The 21200-nt window shown below is 39.5% G+C and overlaps 1 protein-coding gene across 1 annotated transcript in view; it reads left to right on the top strand.

Moving 5' to 3' along the window:
- vopp1b (VOPP1 WW domain binding protein b) overlaps positions 1-21200 on the top strand; it is a 68057-nt gene that overhangs the window by 23560 nt on the left and 23297 nt on the right. Inside the window, exon 2 of the mRNA XM_072575670.1 lies at positions 9839-9897. Within this exon, the coding sequence (XP_072431771.1) occupies positions 9839-9897 (59 nt within the window). The remainder of the gene's footprint in view (positions 1-9838; positions 9898-21200) is intronic.

Here is a 21200-nt window from a genome sequence, read left to right as displayed (position 1 = left end):
TCAACAGTGCTTTGCCTGGAAACACACTGAAGATGTTACTTAGTAGGGTGATGAAACGTCTGGAAATGAATCTTACAGCTCAGCAAGCAAACCTTCATTCAGAACCTCAACATGAGCCACAAAACTCGCTTCTCTCAAAACTCGCTTCTACAATTCATGATAGGACTACTGGATGGAGTGTCTGAAAAATGTTTTATCAACTGTGACTTTTTTTCAAGTAAATCCATCTGCTTGATTTGGGCTGGAGTGAAGAAGAAAATGAACATTGACACCGATCGTTAACAAATACATGGCAAAAATGTTATTATCATGGTGAAGGACATTGCTTTGGACTAAATTTACTCAAGATAAGGAAATTACCCTTATTTTTCAGGGTCTTATAAAGTAATTTATAACATTTTTAATGTGTAACCTTTAGTTTCTAGTCCATTACAGTAGAACCTTCTCAATGTCTTTAATCTTCAGTGTGTTCTCAGTTTAAGCACCTATTATAACCAATATATCACTATATCTCACTTGCACATTGTCGATTTGTTATAAAATATTTTGAGAGACTAATCACCGCGATAATAAGATGGTGTGTGGCCAGAATGATCTTTGTGGTATTTCTATATCATGTGACTTTCACACATAAAGCTGGTTACTGAATAATATGTTGTTAAATGTACTTGAAACACTTTGATAGAAGTCAGACACAAGACAGAATGTATAATACTGTAGCAATGTTGACCGTGCATCCAATTTTCCCTCCTTGCATACAATCTGATTTGTTCCTCTGTTTGGCTCAGGGAGTTTTAAATTGGATAATGGGTGAGACCTGAATTATTTCCCTTTATGGAATCGAATGCTAACATACAATGTCATCAAGGTCAACTATGTGCATTGTTATCAACCTAAATTGACGGCATGTAGCACCTGTGATTACAAAATAATTATTGCTTTACGTGGAGATCTACATTTGTATGCCAGTTGTGAGGAAATGTCCCTTTAGAGCCGCATTCTTCTCTGTTGAAAGCTATCAAATCCACAGCACAACAGATAATTCACCTCTGCTAGATATCAATGAATTAATTGGTCTCAAAAGAATAAATATTTTGGACAATAACATTCAGGTCCGGTAACCTGTTCTGAAGGGTCACTGGACCCGAAACATTAGTTCTGCTTTCTCTCCACAGATACTGCCAGTCCTGCTGAGTTTTTCCAGCAATTTCTGTTTTTGTTTATAAACTGTACATTTGTAGTTTCTGGACACATCAATGCAATGGACTTTTTTTGATTTGTTATAATTTGTATTCAAATTCAAGAAAGAAAAGGATTTACAATTAATTATTGTATTGTACCTTAAACCTATGCTCTCTAATTCTGGACTCCCCCACCCTAAGGAAAAGACCTTGTCTTTTTAACCTATGCATGCCCCTCATGATTTTGTAAACCTCTATAAGGTCACCCCTCAGCCTCTGACGGTCCAGGGAAAACCGCACCAGTCTATTCAGTCTCTCCCTATAGCTAAAATCCTCCAACCCTGTCAACGTCCTTGTAGATCTTTTCTGAACCCTTTCAAGTTTCACACCATCCTTTCGATAGGAGAGAGACCAGAATTGCACACAGTATTCCAAAACTGGCTGAACCAATGTCCTCTACAGTCGCAACATGACCTCCCAGCATCTACATTCAGCGCTCTAACCACTATTCTTCATTATCCTATCTACCTGTGACTCTACTTGCAAAGAACTGTGAACCTGCACTGTTTGTTCATCAACATTCCCCAGGACCTTATCATTAAGTGTATAATTCCTGCCTTGATTTGCCTTTCCAAAATGCAGCATTTCACATTTATCTAAATCCAACTCCTCTGCCACTCCTCAGCCATTGGCCCATCTGATCAAGATTCTGTTGCACTCTGAGGTAACCTTCACTGTCCGCTACACTGCCAGTTTTGGTGTCACCTGCAAACTTACTAACCTAACCTCCTATGATCATATCCAAATCATTTATATAAATGCCAATAAGGAGTGGACCCAGCACTGATCCTTGTGGCACGCCACTGGTCACAGGTCTCCAGTCTGAAAGGCAACTGTCCACCACCACCACCCTCTATCTTCTACCTTCAAGCTAGTTCTGTATACAAATGACTAGTTCTTCCTGTATTCCATGAGAACTAACTTTGCGAACCAGTCTACCATGAGGAACCTTGTCGAACACCTTGTTGAAGTCCATATAGATCACGTCCACCGCTCTGCCCTCATCAATCCTTAGTTATTTCTTCAAAAGATTCAGTCAAGTTTGTGAGACATGATTTCCCATGCACAACACCATGTTGACTATCCTTGATCAGTCCTTGTCTTTCCAAATGCATTTTAATCCTGACCCTCAAGATTCCCTCCAAAGACTCACGCAATGTCAATGTCAGGCTCAATGGTCTATAGTTCCCTGGCTTTTCCTTACCACCTTTCTTAAATAGTGGCACCACATTAGCTAGCCTCAAGTCTTCTGGCACATCACCTGTGAGTAGTGATGATATAAATATCTCAGCAAGGGGGCCAGCGATCACTTCCCTAGCTTTCCATGGAGTCCTAGGGTACACCTGATCAGGTCCTGGGGAGTTATCCACTTTTATGCATTTTTAGAATCCAGCACCACCACCTCTGTAATATGGAAATTTTTCAAGATGTCACCATCTAATTCTCCACATTCTATATCTTCCATATCCTTTTCCACAGTAAACACAAATACAAAATACTCCCCCATCTCCTGCAGTTCCTCACATAGGCTGGCTTGCTGATCTTTGAAGAGCCCTATTCTCTCCCTCGTTACCCTTTTGTACTTAATGTATTTATAAAATACCTTTGGATTGTCCTTAACCCTATTTGCCAAAGCTATCTCCTGTCCCCTTTTTGCCCTCCTGACTTCCATCTTAAGTATACTCCCCTTGCCTTTATACTTTTCTAAAGATTCACCCAATCTCTGATGTGTGTATCTAACATATGCTACCTTTGTTTTCTTGACCAAAACCTCATTGTCTCTTGTCATCCAGCATTCACTACACCTACCAGCCTTGCCTTTCAGCCTAACAGGATTATACTGTCTGTGGACCTGGTTATCTCATTTTTGAAGGCTTCCCCTTTTCCAGCTGTCCCTTACCTGCAAACATCCATTAACCTTCCGCCCCCACACCCCATCAACTTTTGAAAGTTCTTGCCTAATACCATCACAGTTGGTCTTCATTCAATTTCGATCTTTAACTTTTAGATCCGGTCTATGCTTTTCCATGACCATAATTCTATTAGTTTTAAAATAGTAGCTGGTCCCAAAGTTCTCCCCCACTCCAATCTCAGTCACTTGCCATGCTTTATTTCCTAAGAGTAGGTAAAGCTTTGCACCTTCTCAAGTAGGTACATCCACATACTGAATCAGAAACTTTTCTTGTACGCACTTAACAAATTCCTCTTGATCTAAACTCTGAACACTCTGGCAGTCCCAGTCTGTGTCTGGAAAGTTAAAATCCCCTACCATAACCACACTATTATTCTTACAGATAACTGAGATCTTACAAATTTGTTTCTCAATTTCCCACTGACTATTATGGGGTCTATAGTACAATTCCAATAATGTGATCATCCCTTTCTTATTTCTCAGCTCCACTCAAATAACCTCCCTGAATGTATTTCTGAGAATATCCTCCCTCAGTATAACTGTAATGTTATCTCTCATCAAAAATGCCACTCCCCATCCTCTGATGCCCCCCCCCCCCCTTCTACCTTTCCAAAAGCATTTGTATCTTGGAACATTAACTGCCAGTCCTGTCCATCCCTGAGCCATGTCACTGTAATTGCTTTGATATACTAGTCCCATGTTCCTAACCATGCCCTGGCTTCCCTGTTTGACCTCTTGCATTGAAATAAATGCAGTTTAATTTATCTGTCCTACTTTGTTCCTGTCTGTCTCCTTTCTGCCCCCACCCCCTCCCAGACCCCACTTTAGTATTTTCAATCCTCTTGAGCATCACTAACAAATCTTCCTGCCACTATATTAATCCCCATCCGATTCAGGTGCAATCCATCTTTCTTCTCCAAGTCACTTCTACCCCAGAAGAGATTCCAATGATCCAAAAATATGAACCCTCTTCTCTGCGCCAGCTCCTTAGCCACATATTCATTTGTTCTATCTTCCAATTCCTACACTCACTAGCTCATAGCACCGGGAGTAATCCAGATATTACCACCCTTGAGGATCTCGTTTTTAAATTTATGCCTAACTTCCTAAATTATCCCTTCAGTTAAAATCAACCTTGATTATTCAAAAGCAAGCTAATATCTTTTGGTGTTTTGTCACTCCTTTCATAAGCCCTCAATGTAAACAAACTTCAGTTGATGCTGCAAGAGGCATAATGGTTTGAAATCATAGTTCTAGTATCATAGTTCATTTTTAAAACCCTTCACAAAAATAGACCATCACCAATTGCCATTAGTCTGAAATCCAAGCTCCTCTTAAAAGAAACCATATGTATAAATTGCAGACACCTTTCAACACATTCTCACCACCCGCAAGAATAATAAAATGAATCTTCAAGAGGCCTTTTCACTACCCATCAAAAATGATAGAATCATAGAATTTTATAGTGAAGAAGGAAGCCATTCGACCCATTTTGTCTATACCAGCTCCCAAAAGAGCGAAATTCTGTACCCTCTAAATTAATCACTTGCAAATATATATGCAGCTCAATGCTTAATATTTCAATGTTACAAACATAGCAGTACAGGTACACAATCCTTGTTCCACAATTCCAAAATCCAAAAAGCTCTGAAATCCGAAGTGTCTTTCATGAAGTTTTTTCTCTGCATAACAAGGTTTTTGGCGTGCAACAGGTGACCAACTCCGCATGCACTCAACCCATGTCACTCAGATGTGACGTAGTGGCGTGGCCCAGCACTGGTAGGCATCAATTGTGTCTCAGCGTTGGTACTAGTCACATGTGGATCTACTGTTCAGTAAATGTTTTTTTAATTTCACTGTGAAAATGTAATTTATTCTGAAATCCAAAAAATTTAGACATTCAAAAAACAACTGGCCCCAAGGATTTCAGATAAAGGATTGTGTACCTGAACTAAGTTTCATCTGAACTATGTTTTGCATCATAGCACTAGGTTTCCTTCGCCTGTGCTTTTGAAAAAGTTTTGCTATAGTATTTTGCTTTCCAGGCACATGAATAATTTTCAAATTGTATGGTTGCAGGGTTAAGGGCCACTAAAGTCTGAAATAGTACAAAAAATGTCAAAAGATTGTGATCTTTATAAATAACAGTTTCTTTCATATTGTTGATATTTCAAATTAATGTTGAGCTAACACAAGACTCAATGTTACTTTTCCATCTTCAAATACTACTTTTGACATGTAGTCAGTTTCTTTGAAAAATAACTGACAAGATCATTTGATCTTCAGTTCGTTACTGAATGGCACTGTTGTTGACATCAACAGTCAGTTTGAATGGATTCTCATAATTAAAACCAATGGACTTGTCAGCACAGCTTTCAAATGTTCATGGGCACTCGGACATTTTTGCATCCAGTTCTATGTTCTGCTTTTAGTTTAACAATCAATTGAAGGAGCCAGGGCAGTGCTGAAGATTGGATTTTATAAGAATTTCATTCCAATCATGCCAAATATAGCAAAATTTCACGTTTTATCTGAGGCATAGGGATATTCATAAAAGCCTTTCTTTCAATTATTTAGGTACGACTTGGTCTTGTCCCAGTGGTAGCTCAAATAAGTCACTTTTGCTTTGGCAAATTTGCTCTTTATCTGATTTTTAACGAAGATTCTTCTTTGTCAATTAAACAGTTCAGTCAAGTGTAAATGTTCTTCACAGATTTGCTAAACATAAGCAAGTTGTCTAAATGAGCTATGCGTTTTACATTGTCCTTCAATTTTGTTATGTATACCACATATATACTGTACCAACCTTTTCTCAGCCATAGTCAGTTCTGATAGAATCACTGGACCCAAAATGTTAATTCTGCTTTCTCTCCTCAGATGATGCCATACTTGCTGAGTATTTTTCACGCCAAAAAGTATGACTTTGCATTGACATTCATCCGTGTTACAAAAGCTGATATTTCTTTGAACTTGCCAGTATCTTTTGGATGCTGATTTTGGTGATAAATCATACTTGTCCAGTTCTATCAATGCAGTTCCCCTCCAACCCAAAGTGAAATAGGATACAGGTCCATTTTTGTTTTTCTTTGCCTATTCACGCAAATTGATTTGTGATTTTTGAAATAGCCTTTTTAAGTCACATTGAATATGATGCTATCTAACCTTATGAATACCTCTATTATCTACACTGATTGGAGGATCAACAGTTTTCAATTTCTGATTAATTCTCCAATTGTTCTGATGTTTTTTGGTCACTCCCTATTTCAATCATTTACCAAAAACACACTTTTCTTCTGACCATTGTTTCTGTCATAATGCCTCTTTAGCACAACAGAGTTATTGATTCCTTCTCCTGTCTCGAGCACAAATTGCATAATTTACTTCATTTAGTTTATATTTGATTTGATAAAGTTCAGTGAGCCTTGCATTTAATGGTTCCCCACAGATTGATAACAATATTAACTTGTCTCTAACATCAACAATTTGAACTTTGGCCTTTCTATTTGCTTTAGTTTTAATTGTCTGAGCATCTTTGAAGTGCAGTCTCTGATTTATCAATTTTTCTTTAATAAATTTAAATGAATCCCTTGCTTCATGCTTATATAGGTTCAGAAGGCCTGAGTGCAGTGGACGTAATTGGAATGTCCCTACTTGCAAACAATAGCGGGAACTTCTTTACTGTAATCATTATGGCATCCTTGACAATAAGCTGTCATCAAGGGATTTACAGTTTTAATGTAATCTTTCCAGTGAACCTTGTGTCATAATTTCTTTGAATATTTTCAACATGAAATTTGAACCATGATCTGACTCTGTTTCTTTCGGTAAACCATATCCTGTGAAAAATTGCACTTTCTTTACTACTGCATTTTCCATTATTGTTCCCTAAACTTACTGTTTCAGGAAGGCTGGTTAAAACATAACAATGTAATTAAAAGATTTGATTCACATTTGTGGTTTTAGATTGGGGTCCTTACATAATCTACTAGGACCCTGCTAAATGATCCTTTTGAAAACTGGTATCAGGTTTTCTTTATTCATTCATGGGATGGAGGATGGTACTGGCTAGGCCAGCATTTATTGCCTACCCTTAATTGCCCTTGGGACAGTTAAGAGTCAACCATACCACTTTGGGTCTGGAATTATATGTAAGCCAGATGAAGGGGAAGGATGCAGTTTGGTGAGTGAACCAGATGGGATTTTCCGACAATTGGCAATGGATTCATGCTCATCATTAAACTCTTAATTCCAGATTTTTATTGAATTCAAATTGTACCATCTGCTGTGGCGGCATTTGTTACACTTGAGGGTAACGGTATCTTGCCCTTCATTCTGCATTTGTTATTCTTATCCACATAGGCAACAAAACCTCCGTACTTGGAGTGTTTGGGACCTAAGTCCAATTACTCTTTCTTTTCCTTGAGGCCTGCATGTGTCTACCTCGGACTCCAGCTCATCAACTCTTATCCATAATTCCTTTAAATGAATGCAGTTAATGGTAGATCTGATTGCTCCCCACAAACTTCCACATAATGTATAATATGGAAGTACTGGATTCCAACATGGATCAGTGCCTGTCAGAGAAAGGGAGAAAATCTGACAATGAATAGCACAGTTCTAGGATTACATGTTGGCCATTGTGCAAAAGGTTTTAACCATTCTAAGCCAAGGCATGAAAAGGACACCACACCCTTTCCCCTCAAAGCAGTGCTTTTTGAGTGGTGAATCAGTATTACCTGACTATTACCTGAGGTCATCAACTCAGCTTTGAAATAAATAAGACTGCCTTGCATCAGGCAGGAGCTGTTAACAAACTGGAAAAAGCACATAAGTTGTAATAATTTTCTGAAGTATGAGTAAAGTGAATGAACACACTATTGTAAAGCCAACTGATATATGTGCAGAAAAGATTGAGGAGTGTGGTTTTGTGACTACAGCAGAAATTAGAGTTAACTGCACAATGCAAGTAAATATATGAGTCTGAGCAGCTGTTATTGTTTTGGTAAATCACAGCTAATCTTATTGTTTTCATAGTCTGTTGCTGAAGTTTAAAAAAACAAAATTAATTTGCTGCTTGTAAAATTGCCTGAGGATAGGCAGTCAAAGTCCAAGGTATAAATTGGACTTTGGATTAATGCCAGTGATAACTTAAATAGCAAACCTTGGAAGATACATTCTGAATTCAGCTCGTCAAGAACATGTGCAAGCAGAAAGGCATTATTAGTTGCTTAGCATGCACAGCAGCACATTCTTGGTTTGAAAACTACTTAAAAAGTAATAGGAAAATTTTGTTTTCATAATTTGTTTTATACTCTTTCTAATCCTTCCTGCTGTGCTGCTCATCATATCCCACTTGAGTGGAGGTTTGGCTGAAAGTTTTTAAGTCATTGTGAAAGACTCTGTAATTGATTTTCTCTTATGTTTTCATTATTGCTAAAACTGTTGGTGTCCCAAAATACTATATGGGGAATTAAAATTAATTTACAAGCGATCTATATCTTTCAAATGAGGTACATACTTTAACATATTAGGCACTGTCAAGTTTTACTGATGAAAAAACAATAGGGTCTAATGTTCAGGGTGAATTGCCTTCTCAGCTTCAGTCCTACCCTATTCACTCACTCCTGCTCTCTGTCCTGTCTCTTACTAGTTTCAGTCTATGCTGTCTCATGATCCCAACAACTCTTGCCTAATTGTTGGTAAGTAAGTTGAACCGTAATTTGAAAATGATAAGGGCAATAGAACACAGAAAAAGGTGGTTTTCTTTACGCCACATTAAGTGAAACTTGAAATTCTAATTTAAAATTTTAAATGTGGTCAGCTTAATCAAGAAGTGTGGTGGGGGGTGAGGGTTGTGGTGATTTTGCTGCACAGATAAAAACATGATTTGGAGGTGCTAGTATTGAAGTGGGGTGTACAAAGTTAAAAATCACACAACATCAGGTTATAGTCTAACAGGTTTATTTGGCAGCGCTAGCTCTCTGAGCACTGCTGCATTATCAGGTGGTTGTCAACCATCTGATGAAGCAGCAACGCTCTGAAAGCCAGTGCTTCCAAATAAACCTGTTGGACTATAACCTGATGTTGGGTGACTTTTAACCAGGTAAAAACTTGTGAAATGATTTTTGTGTAGAAAAAGCACGTGCCTGTTTGAAAGTCAGGTGTTAGTGTGCAATTTTGGTCTTAATTACTATTTACCATTCTAAAGCAGACACCTGCAGTTTTAGCCCTTGAACATTGTGTTGATACAATTTTTATGGACCTGCTGCTGGACTTAACTCACCCACTTCCACTGAGCATGTGAATTGCATATTTTAAGGATGGCTCAGGTATTGAGTGAGAGATCGCATTTGTTTTTGGACATGTCACTGCTGGTCCTGGTGGAGGCAATATAAGGGAAAAGTAACATCCTACATCCACAAGGTGAAGGAGTCCAACTACATGTGGTTTCCAAAGATCCATTAGATTTCCAAGTGATGCTCTGTGAAAAAGTTTAAAATAAAATGGTAGCGAAATGTAAATAATCTGTACTAATTTGAAACGCAGACCTTTTAACTTGCTCAGGGAAAAAAGCATTTTTGTGCTTTAGTCTAAGTATTGATGATTAAATTAATGTACTTCTATGATTAATTACTCAGAAATTCTACTTTGCATTGTCCAACATAACTTTTGAAAATTTTTTCAGAGTGCAACAGCCAAAAAGTACTGCTGGTTTGTGAATGCAGGATATCCCACTTATTTTACGTAAGTATTCTTTAATTAGTAACTTAATACATGTTTTTGAACACAACACATTTTACGTCTGTTAATGTTGCAACGATTAGCACTAACTAAAAGTGAAATTCTGCCATTTCTGGAAACCTGAAGTCGAAACAAAGTGAAGGAAAAGCAAGCCTAATAATTCTTCTCTGGAGCTGAGGTAGTTGAAAACGTGATGAGTTTTATGTTGAGTAATTAAGACTGGGATAGGTGAGAGGATGAAATTCCTTATTAAGGTCTTATGCCCGAAACGTTGATTCTCCTGCTCCACAGATGCTGCCTGACCTGATGTGCTTTTCCAGCACCACACTCACGGCTTTGATCTCCCACATCTGCAATCCTAGAGGATGGAACAGACTGAATAACAAGAATATCATGAAACAAAACGCAATGAGAGTTGTTGTGGTTGTCTTTTAACCATTTACAGATTTGCTGCCCGCAATAGGGGAATACTGTTCAGTAGAGCAAATCGTCCACACTAACCAGACATCGCAATCTGACGTAGTTCCATTTGCCAGTATTTGACACATATCCCTTTAAGCACTTACCCATTCATATGCCTTTTAAATGTTGTAATTGTGCTCACCTCCACCACTTCCTCTGCCAGCTCGTTCCATACACACACCACCCTCTGCGTCAAAAAGCTACCCCTCAGGTCCTTTTTAAATCTTTCTCCGCTCACCTTAAACCTGTGCCTCTAGGTTTTGACTCCCCCACCCTTGGAAAAAGACCTTGGCTATTCACGTTATCCATGCCCCTCATGACTTTATAAACCTCTTTAAGGTCACCCGTCAGTCTTTGATGCTTCAGGGAAAAAAGCCCCAGCCTATTCAGCCTCTCCCTATAGCTTACACACTCCATGCCCAGTAACATCCTTATAAATCTTTTTTTCTTATTTTAAAAATGGCCTCTGCAATACCTGTACAGCCATAACATGACATAGAGTCATTGAGATGTACAGCGCGGAAACAGGCCTTTCAGTACAACTCATCCATGCCGACCAGATATCCTAACCTAATCTAGTCCCATTTGCCAGTACTTGGCTCATATCTTTCCAAACCCTTCCTATTCTTATACCCATCCAGATGCCCTTTAGTGCTTCAATTGCACCAGCCTCCACCAATTTCTCTGGCAGCTCATTCCACACACGCACCATTCTCTGTGTGAAAAGATTGCCTCTTAGATCCTTTTTATATCTTTCCCCTCTTGCCCTCAACCTTTGCCCTCTAGTTCTGGACTCCCCCACCCAGGGAAAAGACCTTGTCTATTTATCTTATCCATGCACCTCATGATTTTATAAACGTCTATCAGGTGACCCCTCAGCCTCCGATACTCCAGATTTGCCTTTCCAAAATGTTGCACCCCACATTTATCAAAATTAAACTGCATCTGGCAGTCCTCAGTCCATTAACCCATCTGATCAAGATCCCGTTGTACTCTGAGGTAACCTTCTTCGCTGTCCACTGCATCTTCAATTTTGGTGTCATCACCAACCTTACTAATTATGTCTCCTGTGTTCACATCCAAATCATTTATATAAATGACGAAAATCAGTGGACCCACCACCAGTCCTTAATACACACCACTGGTCACAGGTCTCCAGTCTGAAAGGCACTCTGCCTTCTACTTTCAAGCCAGTTCTGTATCCACATGGCTAGCTCTCCCTGTATTCCATGAGATCTAACTTTGCCGACCAGTCTACCACGAGGAACCTTGTCGATTGCCTTACTGAAGTCCATCTAGATCACATCTACCACTCTGCCCTCAGTAATCCTCTTCGCTCCTCCTTAAAAAAACTCAATCAAGTTCATGAGACATGATTTCCTACACATAAGGCCATGTTGACTATTCCTAATCAGTCCTTGCCTTTCCAAATACATGTAAATCCTGTCCCTCAGGATTCCCTCCAACAACTTGCCCACCATCGATGTCAGGCTCACTAGTCTGTAGTTCCCTGGCTTTTCCTTACCATCTTTCCTTATTAATGGCACCATGTTAGCCAACCTCCAGTCTTATGACACCACACCTGTGACTATCGCTGACATAAGTATCTCAGCAAGGGGCCCAGCAATATCTTCCCTAGCTTCCTACAGAGTTCTAGGGTACACCTGGGGATTTATCTCCTATACTCAATGTTTTGATCAATGAAGGCAAACGTGCCAAATGCAGCCTTCATCACCCTTTCTATCTGCGACTCCACTTTCAAGGAACTGTGCACCTGCACCCCTAAGTCTCTTTGTTCAATAACATTCCATCGGGTCCCACCGTTAACTGTATAAGTCCTGCCCTGCTTTGTCTTACCAAAATGCAACACCTCAAGCTTATTTAAATTTGCTCTGCCACTGCTCAACCCATTGACTCATCTGATCAAGGTCCCTTTGTACTTTGAGGTCATTTTCTTCACTGTCCACTACACTACTATTTTGGTATCATCTGCAGACTTATTAACCATGCCTCCTACATTCACATCCATGTCACTTATATAAATGATGAAAAGCAGTGGATCCAGCACTGATCCTTGTGGCACACTGCTGGTCACAGACCTCCAGTCTGAAAGGCAATCCTCTACCAGTACCGGCTGTCTCCTACCATCAAGTCAGTTTTGTATTCAGTTGTCTAGCTCTCCCTAGACCACATGTGGTATTAACCAGTACACCATGGAGGACTTAAGGAAAATAAACTAATTTGAGATGGCTCAAACATCAGTCAAGTAGAATAATGGCTAATTGTTGAAATACGTGAAAATCAAACTGGTTAGTACAAAATGCAGACTTCAATTAAGCTTGTGAAGAATGGAATAGTTTTAGTCACTAGGAAGACAAAGCTGCAGCACAGAACGATCTGGGCATCATCGTGCATGAATCACAAAAATCTAACATCCAAATTCAGGCAAACAGAGAAGACAGATGGAATGTTGGCCTTTATTTCAAACGGAATGGAATATAAAAGTAGGAGGTTTTTCGAAAACTACAGGGCAGTAGTTAGATCATAGCTGGAGTACTGTGAATAGTTTTGGGCTCCCTAGTTCATGAAAGATATAGTGGCACTGGAGAAGGTTCACCAGGCTGATCGGTATGAAGAAACTGTTCTATGTGAACAGAAGGTTGGGCCTGTACTCATCGGAATTTTAGGATGAAAGGTAACCTTTTTGAAAAATACAAACTTTCTAAGGGATTTGACAGAATAGATGCAGAAAGGTTGTTTCCCATTCTAGGAATGCAAAGAGCAGAGGTCATAATCTCAGAATTAGTGGATGCACATTTAAAACAGAAATTAGGAAGCACTTAATCTGTGAGGACAGTGAATCTGTGGAATTACCACAGAGACTGTTGAGTCTGAGTTGTTAAGACTGTGACAGATGGATTTTTAATCAGTAAGGAAATCCAGGGTTATAGGGAAAAGGCGGGTAAGTGGAGTTAAGCATTATTGAATCAACCATAAACTCATGAAATGAAAGAGCAGATTCGCTGAGCTGAATAACCTACTTTTGCTCCTATAATAAGATTGGAAGACCTCTATCAGATGGGAGCTATTAAATGCCTGTGAGATCCACAGCTATCACATCTGCAACAAAGAACATGGAATTCAAGGAGGGGCAATGGTCCAGTGGTATTATCACTAGGCAGAAAGCTTGGTAATGTTCTGGAGACCTGGCTTCATGGAATTTGAATTCATTGAAAATCTGGAATTAAGAGTCTGATAATGGATGGTGGCTTTCATAGTCATTATCAGAAAAAAAAATCTGGTCACTAATGCCCTTTTGGAAAGGGAATCTGCCAACCTTGCCTGGTATGACCTCCATATAACTCCAGATCTGCAGCAATGTGATTGACTGTTAATTGCCCATTAAGATTGTTAAAAGAGTCACTCTGTTATAACAATTACTAGCAAATGTCAAAAAAAAGCCAGAGTTGAGCACTTAGTATCAACTAAGGCACAGAAAATGGCAAAGGCAAAAACACCCATGTTAACCCTACAATGTCCTCCTTACAAACATCTGGGGCTCGTTTCAATATTTTCAGAACTGTCTCATAGTCTAGTTAAGGAACAGCCTGACATAGTCACACTCACGGAATCATACCTTGCACCGAATGTACCAGGCACCATTACCCCCCTGAGTAACTTCAGTTCCCCACTGGCAGGACAGGCCCAGTAGAAGTTGTGGTACAGTGGTGTACGGTCAGGAGGTCAGGATGGAGTTTCCCTGAGAGCCGTCAATATTGACTCCAGACATCATGAAATCTCATGGTAGAAGGTCAGACATGGGCAAAGAAATCTCCGACTGACTACCATGTACCATTCTTCCTTTGCATCTGTATGTTGAATACCACTTGGAGAAAGCACTGATGGTAGCAAGGGTAGAGAATTTATTCTGGAAGATTTCAGTCACCATCCTTGGTTACCCAGCAGCACCACTGCTAATAAAGCTGGTCCTAAAGGATGTCGGTGCTAGATTGGGTCAGTAGCAAGTGTAAGAGGGAAAAATATACTTCATCCTTGCAAATCTGCCAGCCACTGATGAAACTGTCCATGGTGGTATCAGTAAGAATGCCCTCCACAGAATTTATGTGGAGTCAAAGTTCCCCCCCCTATGCATTGAGAATATCTTGCTTTGTATTGTATGGCGTTATCACCACGCTAAGTAACTAGCAACTCAAGACAGGGCACCCATGATGAGCTGTGGTCTATCAGCAGCAGAAGTATGGTTTCTGTAACATAATTGGCAACCTCAAGGCAAACATTACACTCATTCTACCGTTACCATCCACCTGAGTTCACTAAAGGATGCAGGAGGACATACTAGGAGCAGCACTCCTAGAAATGTGGTGGCAATCTCGTGTAGCTAAAAATCAGGACTAATTTGCATGTGAGCAGCATAAGCCCAAATGATTCCATAATCAATAGATCAGATCTAAGCTCTGCAGTACCATCGCATCTAGTCTTAATGATTTTATGACTGATGTGGAGGTGCCTTTGTTGCACTGCATTGGACAAAGTCAAAAATCTCATGCCACCAGGTTATCGTCCAACAGGTTTATTTGAAAACACAAGCTTTCAGATCCTCGCTCCTTCTCCAGATAGGAATCAGGAGTTGGCTCTCCATTGGCTGGAGTCATACTGGCCCCAATGAAGATGGTTCAGGTTGTTGGAGATCAGTCATCTCAGCTCCAGGGCATCTCTACAGGAGCTCCTCAGGGTTGTGACCTAGATCCAACCATCTTCAACTGCTTCATTGACAACCTTCCCTCTGTCAGAAAGGGGGATGCTTGCTGATGATTGCACACCATGTTCAGCACCACTCGCCACTCCTTATAACCTGAGGCAGTCCCTGACCTAATGCAGCAAAACTTGGGCTGAAATGTGACAAATAACATTCATGCTTCACAAATGCTAGGCAATCAGTATTTCCAATAAGAAGGAATCAAACCATTATCTCTTAACATTCAATGTTGTTACCATCAATGAATCTCCCACTGTCAACATCCTAAGGGTTACCATTGACCAAAAACTGAACTAGTCGAGTTAGATGTAATATATATATTCTATAATATATAATATATTCTATAATATATATTCAATAATATATTCTATTATTTTCTATAATATATTTTTATGTGCGGCTACAAGAGGGGGTCAGATGCTATGAATCCTCCAGCTGGTAACTTGTCTCCTGACTCCCTAAAGCCCGTACACCATTTGCAAGGTACGTTTCAAGAGTGTGATAGAATACTCCTCACTTGGCTGATTGAGTGCAGGTCCAACAACACTCGAGCAGCTTGACACCATCCAGGACAAAACAGCTGCTTGATTGGCACCGTATCCACAAACATCTATTCCCTCCACACTGATGCTCAGCAGCAGCAACAAGATGTCATTTGTAAGATGCAGTGTTGAAATTCACCAACATTTCTTAGACAGCATCTTCCAAGCCCAATATCACTTCCACCTGGAAGGACAAGTGCAGATATGTGGGAAAACCAGCATATATGTGTTCACCTTCAAGGCACTCACCATCCTGATTTGGAAATATATTAGGAAGGGCAAGATGGTTCTGCCTACAGAATATGGGCATCAGTGATTGGAACCAGTCTTTCAGCTGTTGGCATGGAGAAGGTGTTTGTCATCAAAACCTGGTCACTAGTTAAGACACCAATCAGCCACTTATTGCCAGCTTTAACTGCATCCAAGCCCTTGGCAGCAGCTCAATTATAATTAGAACCCCCATCTCCCGTCCTTTTCCAGGAATACACACAAAAGGGTTTAGATAATTACCTGCAACTCAGACCTTTGTGTTCTTCTGGTATTGCAGTTCTGTGGGGGTTGTGTGTGCTGTTTATGCAGCTGGCACACCTGCATTTGCAAGTTGAAGAAAAAGCCTCTTGCTCGCAGATTGCAGTCAGGTCAGCAAAAGCCACTGTCAAAAAGGAAAATTTGCCTAATTTGCAGAAGGAAATATCCCCAGACTGTCATGGATGAAGGAGGTATTAGGAGTGAAGTCAAATTAACTTTACACCCTTTTAGGTCAGTGTGATATCGTTGACTTGCTCTTTCTCCTTTTTGTCCCTGCTCTTTCAGAAAAAGGCTGAACCCTGGTTTTAGTTTCAAACTTAAAAATAAATTGATGGCAAAATCTTCTGAGAGTTGCAAGATAGCAAGAAAAAAGCCAAATAGTGAAGTTAAAATTGGGAGTTTTTAAAAAAAAATCAGATTGGTATTTCTTTATTTAAAATGCTGATATTAGTTTAAATAGCTTAGAATTAATGCAAAAACAGAAATTGTGGGGAAAACTTAGTAGGTCTGGCAACATCTATGAAGAAAAAGCGGAGTTAACCTTTTGGGTCCAGTGACTCTTCAGATGCTGCCAAACCTGCTGAGTTTTTTTTGTTTTTGCTTCTGATTTCCAGTATCCACAGTTCTTTGGGTGTTTTTTGGTAGAATCCAGTGAGTTAGCCAATGTACAAATTCCTGCCCTGGGAGTTGGGATGAAGGTGAAAGGTAGTCAAAGGTGCAAGCAGTATTCACTGAGAATTGTGAATTTGTCTAGTTTGGCCTGCAAAATCTGAGATTCTTTCCAGCGATGAAGCTTTTGAGTCAGAGATACATGTAAAACCTGTAGCTTCTGAGGCTTGGAACTGCTTTCCTTGTGGTATTAAAATGACAGGTGAGGTCAAAAATTAAAACATATACTTGAGCAGTTCAAAATCAATGACAGTGCTTTCTGCTAAGCCATTTGGAGAAACTGGTTCCTTTGATCACCCCATCAAAATGGCCACTGTGCGGTAAAGAGGTGCTGATGGTCCATCTCAGTAGTTCATTAGAATAATAATATGATTTTTGTATCAGAGAGTAGTAATTTGCAATTCCTTTGTGTCTTTGGTATTCATGGGAGTTGGATATCTTTAGGCAGCTTACAGTCACAATAGGTAGTAAGCCTAGTTTCCCTGTGTTAAAGGAGGTATTAATGAAGTCACTGGCTTTGATTTGCAAGAAGTCCGAAGGTTCTAGCTAATTTCAGTCATGTTATTATAACAGCTACCTTAAGAGTTTGCCAGTATTGCCCTTTTTTTATAGACTCAGACAGGAGAATCAAGGATAATTTTAAGAATAAGGGTTGAATTTGGAGAAAGAGAGAAAATAGCAAGAAATATAAAACTAAATGATAAAGGTTGCCTGAAGTAAATAAATGGAAATAATAATAACAGGGAATGCTGGGAAGCAATAAATGGCAGAGACTTTGGACAAGTATTTTATGTCTGTCTTCACAACAAGTATCCTAAAAGTAGTTGAAAAGCAGAGATGCAAAAGGGTGAGGAGAGCAGAAAACTGTTATGATCAATAGAGATTTTTTCAAAGACTAGGAAAACTACTGCGAGAAGGTTGAGAAATACCCTAGTTCTAATAACCTGCATCCAAGTGTATTAAAGGAAGTAGTTGCAGAGATAGTGAATGTATTTGTTATAATCTTCCACATTTCCATAGATTCTGGCAAGATCCCAGCAGATTGGAAAGCCACAAATAACAACCACTATTCAAGGAGGAGGAAGATGGAAAGCACAAAATTATAGGTCAGTCAGTCAAAACATCTGGCATTGGGAAAATATTAGGATCGATTATTAAGGTGGTAGTAGCAGCACATTTAGAACATATAATGCAATCAGGCAGAGTTAACATGGTTTTGTGAAAAGGAAATTATATCAGGCCAATTTATTAGCTTTCCTTGAGGATGTAACAGACAGAGTGGATAAGAGGGAACCCGTAGATGTATATTTGAATTTCCAAAAGGCATTTGATAAGGTGCCTCAAACAGCGGCAGAAGATAAGAGGTCCTGGTGTCAAGTATAATACATCAACCTTTATAAAAATTGGAATAAATTGGATCATTTTCAGGTTGACAAATTGAAACTAGTGGAATGCTAAAGGGATTGCTGCTGGGATCTCAACTGTTTATGATTAATGCTGGAACCCACTGTTAGAGCCACCTTTATTCATCAGACAAAGATAAGTAGGAAAGCAAATTTCAAGGACAATGCAAAGAGGCTGCAAAGAACTATAAATTGATTAAATGAATGGGGAAATGTTTGATGTTTGGAGTATAATGTGGAAAATGTGAAGTTGTCCACTTTGCCAAGAAAAATAGGAAAGCAGGTCATTATTTGAATGGAGACAGACTGCCGAATTCTCCATTACAGAAGGATCTTAAGAATATGAAAAATGTGAGCAGAAGTAGAACCATTTGGTTCATTGTGCCAGCTCTGCCATTCACTAAGATCATGGCTAAAATGTGTTGATGTTTCACATTCCAAATTATTATCTACCCCTAAGATTTATTCTATTTCTCTCAATTTCTTTTGCATTCTAACAATCTGTTTAATGTTAAAACTAGATCTATAGCATTATGTGATTGTGTTTCGGTGAAAAATTATTTTATTATTTTTTTAAAAATCTATCAAGTCAGATTTCAGTGTGGGATTTGACTTGTTCAGTAATAATATATGGATCAATAACACTTAACTAATGAGAATCTCCCTCTGCTGTTAAAATATTCCATGACCCTACGTCCACACCTTTTGAGGCAGAGATGAAAAGTCTTTCAACCCTCTGACAGAAACAATTCTCCTTATCTCTATCCTAAAAGTCCGAGCTGTAGTTTTGAAATAGTGCCCTCTAGTTCTGGACTGATCCACAAGAAACATCCTTTCCATGTTCAGTTTCTCATGACCATCCAAGATCTTATCCACTTCAGTTGACTCACTCTCACTCTTCTAAATTCTGGTGGAATTGACCCCAGCTTATCATAACCTCCTTATTTTCATAATAATTTCCTGTCAAAATGCAGGAGAGCATGTCATTAGCCACCTTGATTACTTGTTGTACAAGGATACTATTTTTTTGTAAATCCTACGCCAAAGCAAATAAATCCCTCTGCACCTTGTACAGCATAGTTCCATAGTTGTTCTCCATTTGATTTTTTTTTCTTCTTCTTGCTGCCAAAAGTGAATAGCTTCTCATTTTCACAAAATTTACATCACCAGCCAGATTTTTACCCAGTTATTCTCCTAATAGTTTCTTTGCAAAATTCATTTTTGCTTAACTTGGTGTCACCTGCTAATCCAGCTACCATGTCTTCACTCCCCTCATCTAAGTCATGGATCTAAATTCTAAAAATTTCAGTCCTCAGAACAGACCCCTGCAGGATTTCACTCACCCTGCCAATCAGACAAAGATCCTTTCATGTATAATGTGTTTTCTGCTAGCCATACAATCTTCTGTCCATTCAAGTATTACCCCTAACTCCATGAGCATTTATTTTCTTCAGAAATCTTTGTGGCACTTAGTGTGTTACTTCTTAAAAGCACTCCAATAAATTGGTGAGACATAATTTCCCTTTGATGAAACAATGCTGGTGCTACCTGATTACCATGAGTTTTACGAAGTTTGCACCAACAATCTTTTCAATGATCGAATCAAATGCATCTCTCATGACAGATGTTGAGCTAACTGACCTCTGGCCTGTTTCTGTCTGAGTCCTTTTTTCAATAGATGGTTATTTTGCTAATTTATCCATTAGAACCTTTCCAGAATTCAGTGAAGTTTGGAAAATCAACACCAACGCATGTATTTTCCCATTAGCCACCTCTTTTAATGCTTGAGGAGAAGTTCATTTGGAGCCAGAGATTTGTCATTCTGCAGCTCCATTACTTTGCTGACTTGCACTCATGATTATAATTTTATTAACATTATCCCTCCCTCCCAACTCCTGATTTACATTTTTGATTGGAATGCCTTTTATGTCCTCTACAGTGAAGATTGAAGCAAAGTATTAGTTTCATCTGCCATTTCCTTATTGTCTGCTATTAATTTCTCATTCTCACTGTCTAGAGGACTAACATTTGCTTTACTTGCTTTTGTTTTACATAACTTTAGAAGTTCTTATCTTTTTTATGTTTCTAACTAGCTTGTTCTTGAATTTCTTTTGCCTCATTTTAGTCATTCCCTATTATACTTTATATTCTAGGAGAATGTGAGGACTGCAGATGCTGGAGATCAGAGTCGAAAAGTGTGATGCTGGAATAGCACATCCAGTCAGGCAGCATCCACAGAGAAAGAGAGCTGATGTTTCAAGCATGAGCTCTTCATCAGGAATGGGGACAAGGGGTATTGATGCAAGGGGACTGAGAGATAAATGGGAGGGGGTGGGGCTAGAGGGAAGGTAGTCAAGAATGTGATAAGTAGATGAAGGTGGGGGTGATGGGTCAGAGAGAAGGATGGAGCTGTAGGAGGGAAGGAAGATGGTCAGGTAGGACAGTTCAAGAGGGTGGCGTGGAGTTAGAGGGTTGAATCTGGGATAAGGTGGGGGCAGGGGAAATGAGGAAACTGATGAAATCAACATTGAGCCCGTATGGTTGGAGGGTGCCACAGTGGAAGATGAGGCATTCTTCCTCCAGGCGTCAGGTGGCTCGAGTTTGGTGGTGGAGGAGAAGAAGGATTTGCATATCGTTGGCAGAGTGGGAGGGGGAGTTGAAGTGTTTGGCCACAGGGCGGTGGGATTGATTGGTGCATGTGACCCAAAGATATTCTCTGAAACATTCCGTATGTTGGCGTCCTGCCTCCCCAATGTAGAGGAGACCACATCAGGAGCAATGGACACCATAGATGATGAGTGTGGAAGTACAGAGAAACCTCTGTCAGAGGTAAAGTTATCTAGATTCTTTGCACCAGGCGCAATCGACCACTTTGGAGATGGTAGTCTAATTTGATCATTGGTCGTGGACAGGGATATGTATCTA

The sequence above is a fragment of the Chiloscyllium punctatum genome, chromosome 8, assembly GCF_047496795.1.
Source record: "Chiloscyllium punctatum isolate Juve2018m chromosome 8, sChiPun1.3, whole genome shotgun sequence".
Taxonomy (NCBI): domain Eukaryota; kingdom Metazoa; phylum Chordata; class Chondrichthyes; order Orectolobiformes; family Hemiscylliidae; genus Chiloscyllium; species Chiloscyllium punctatum.
This window is presented reverse-complemented; position numbering and strand designations above follow the sequence as displayed.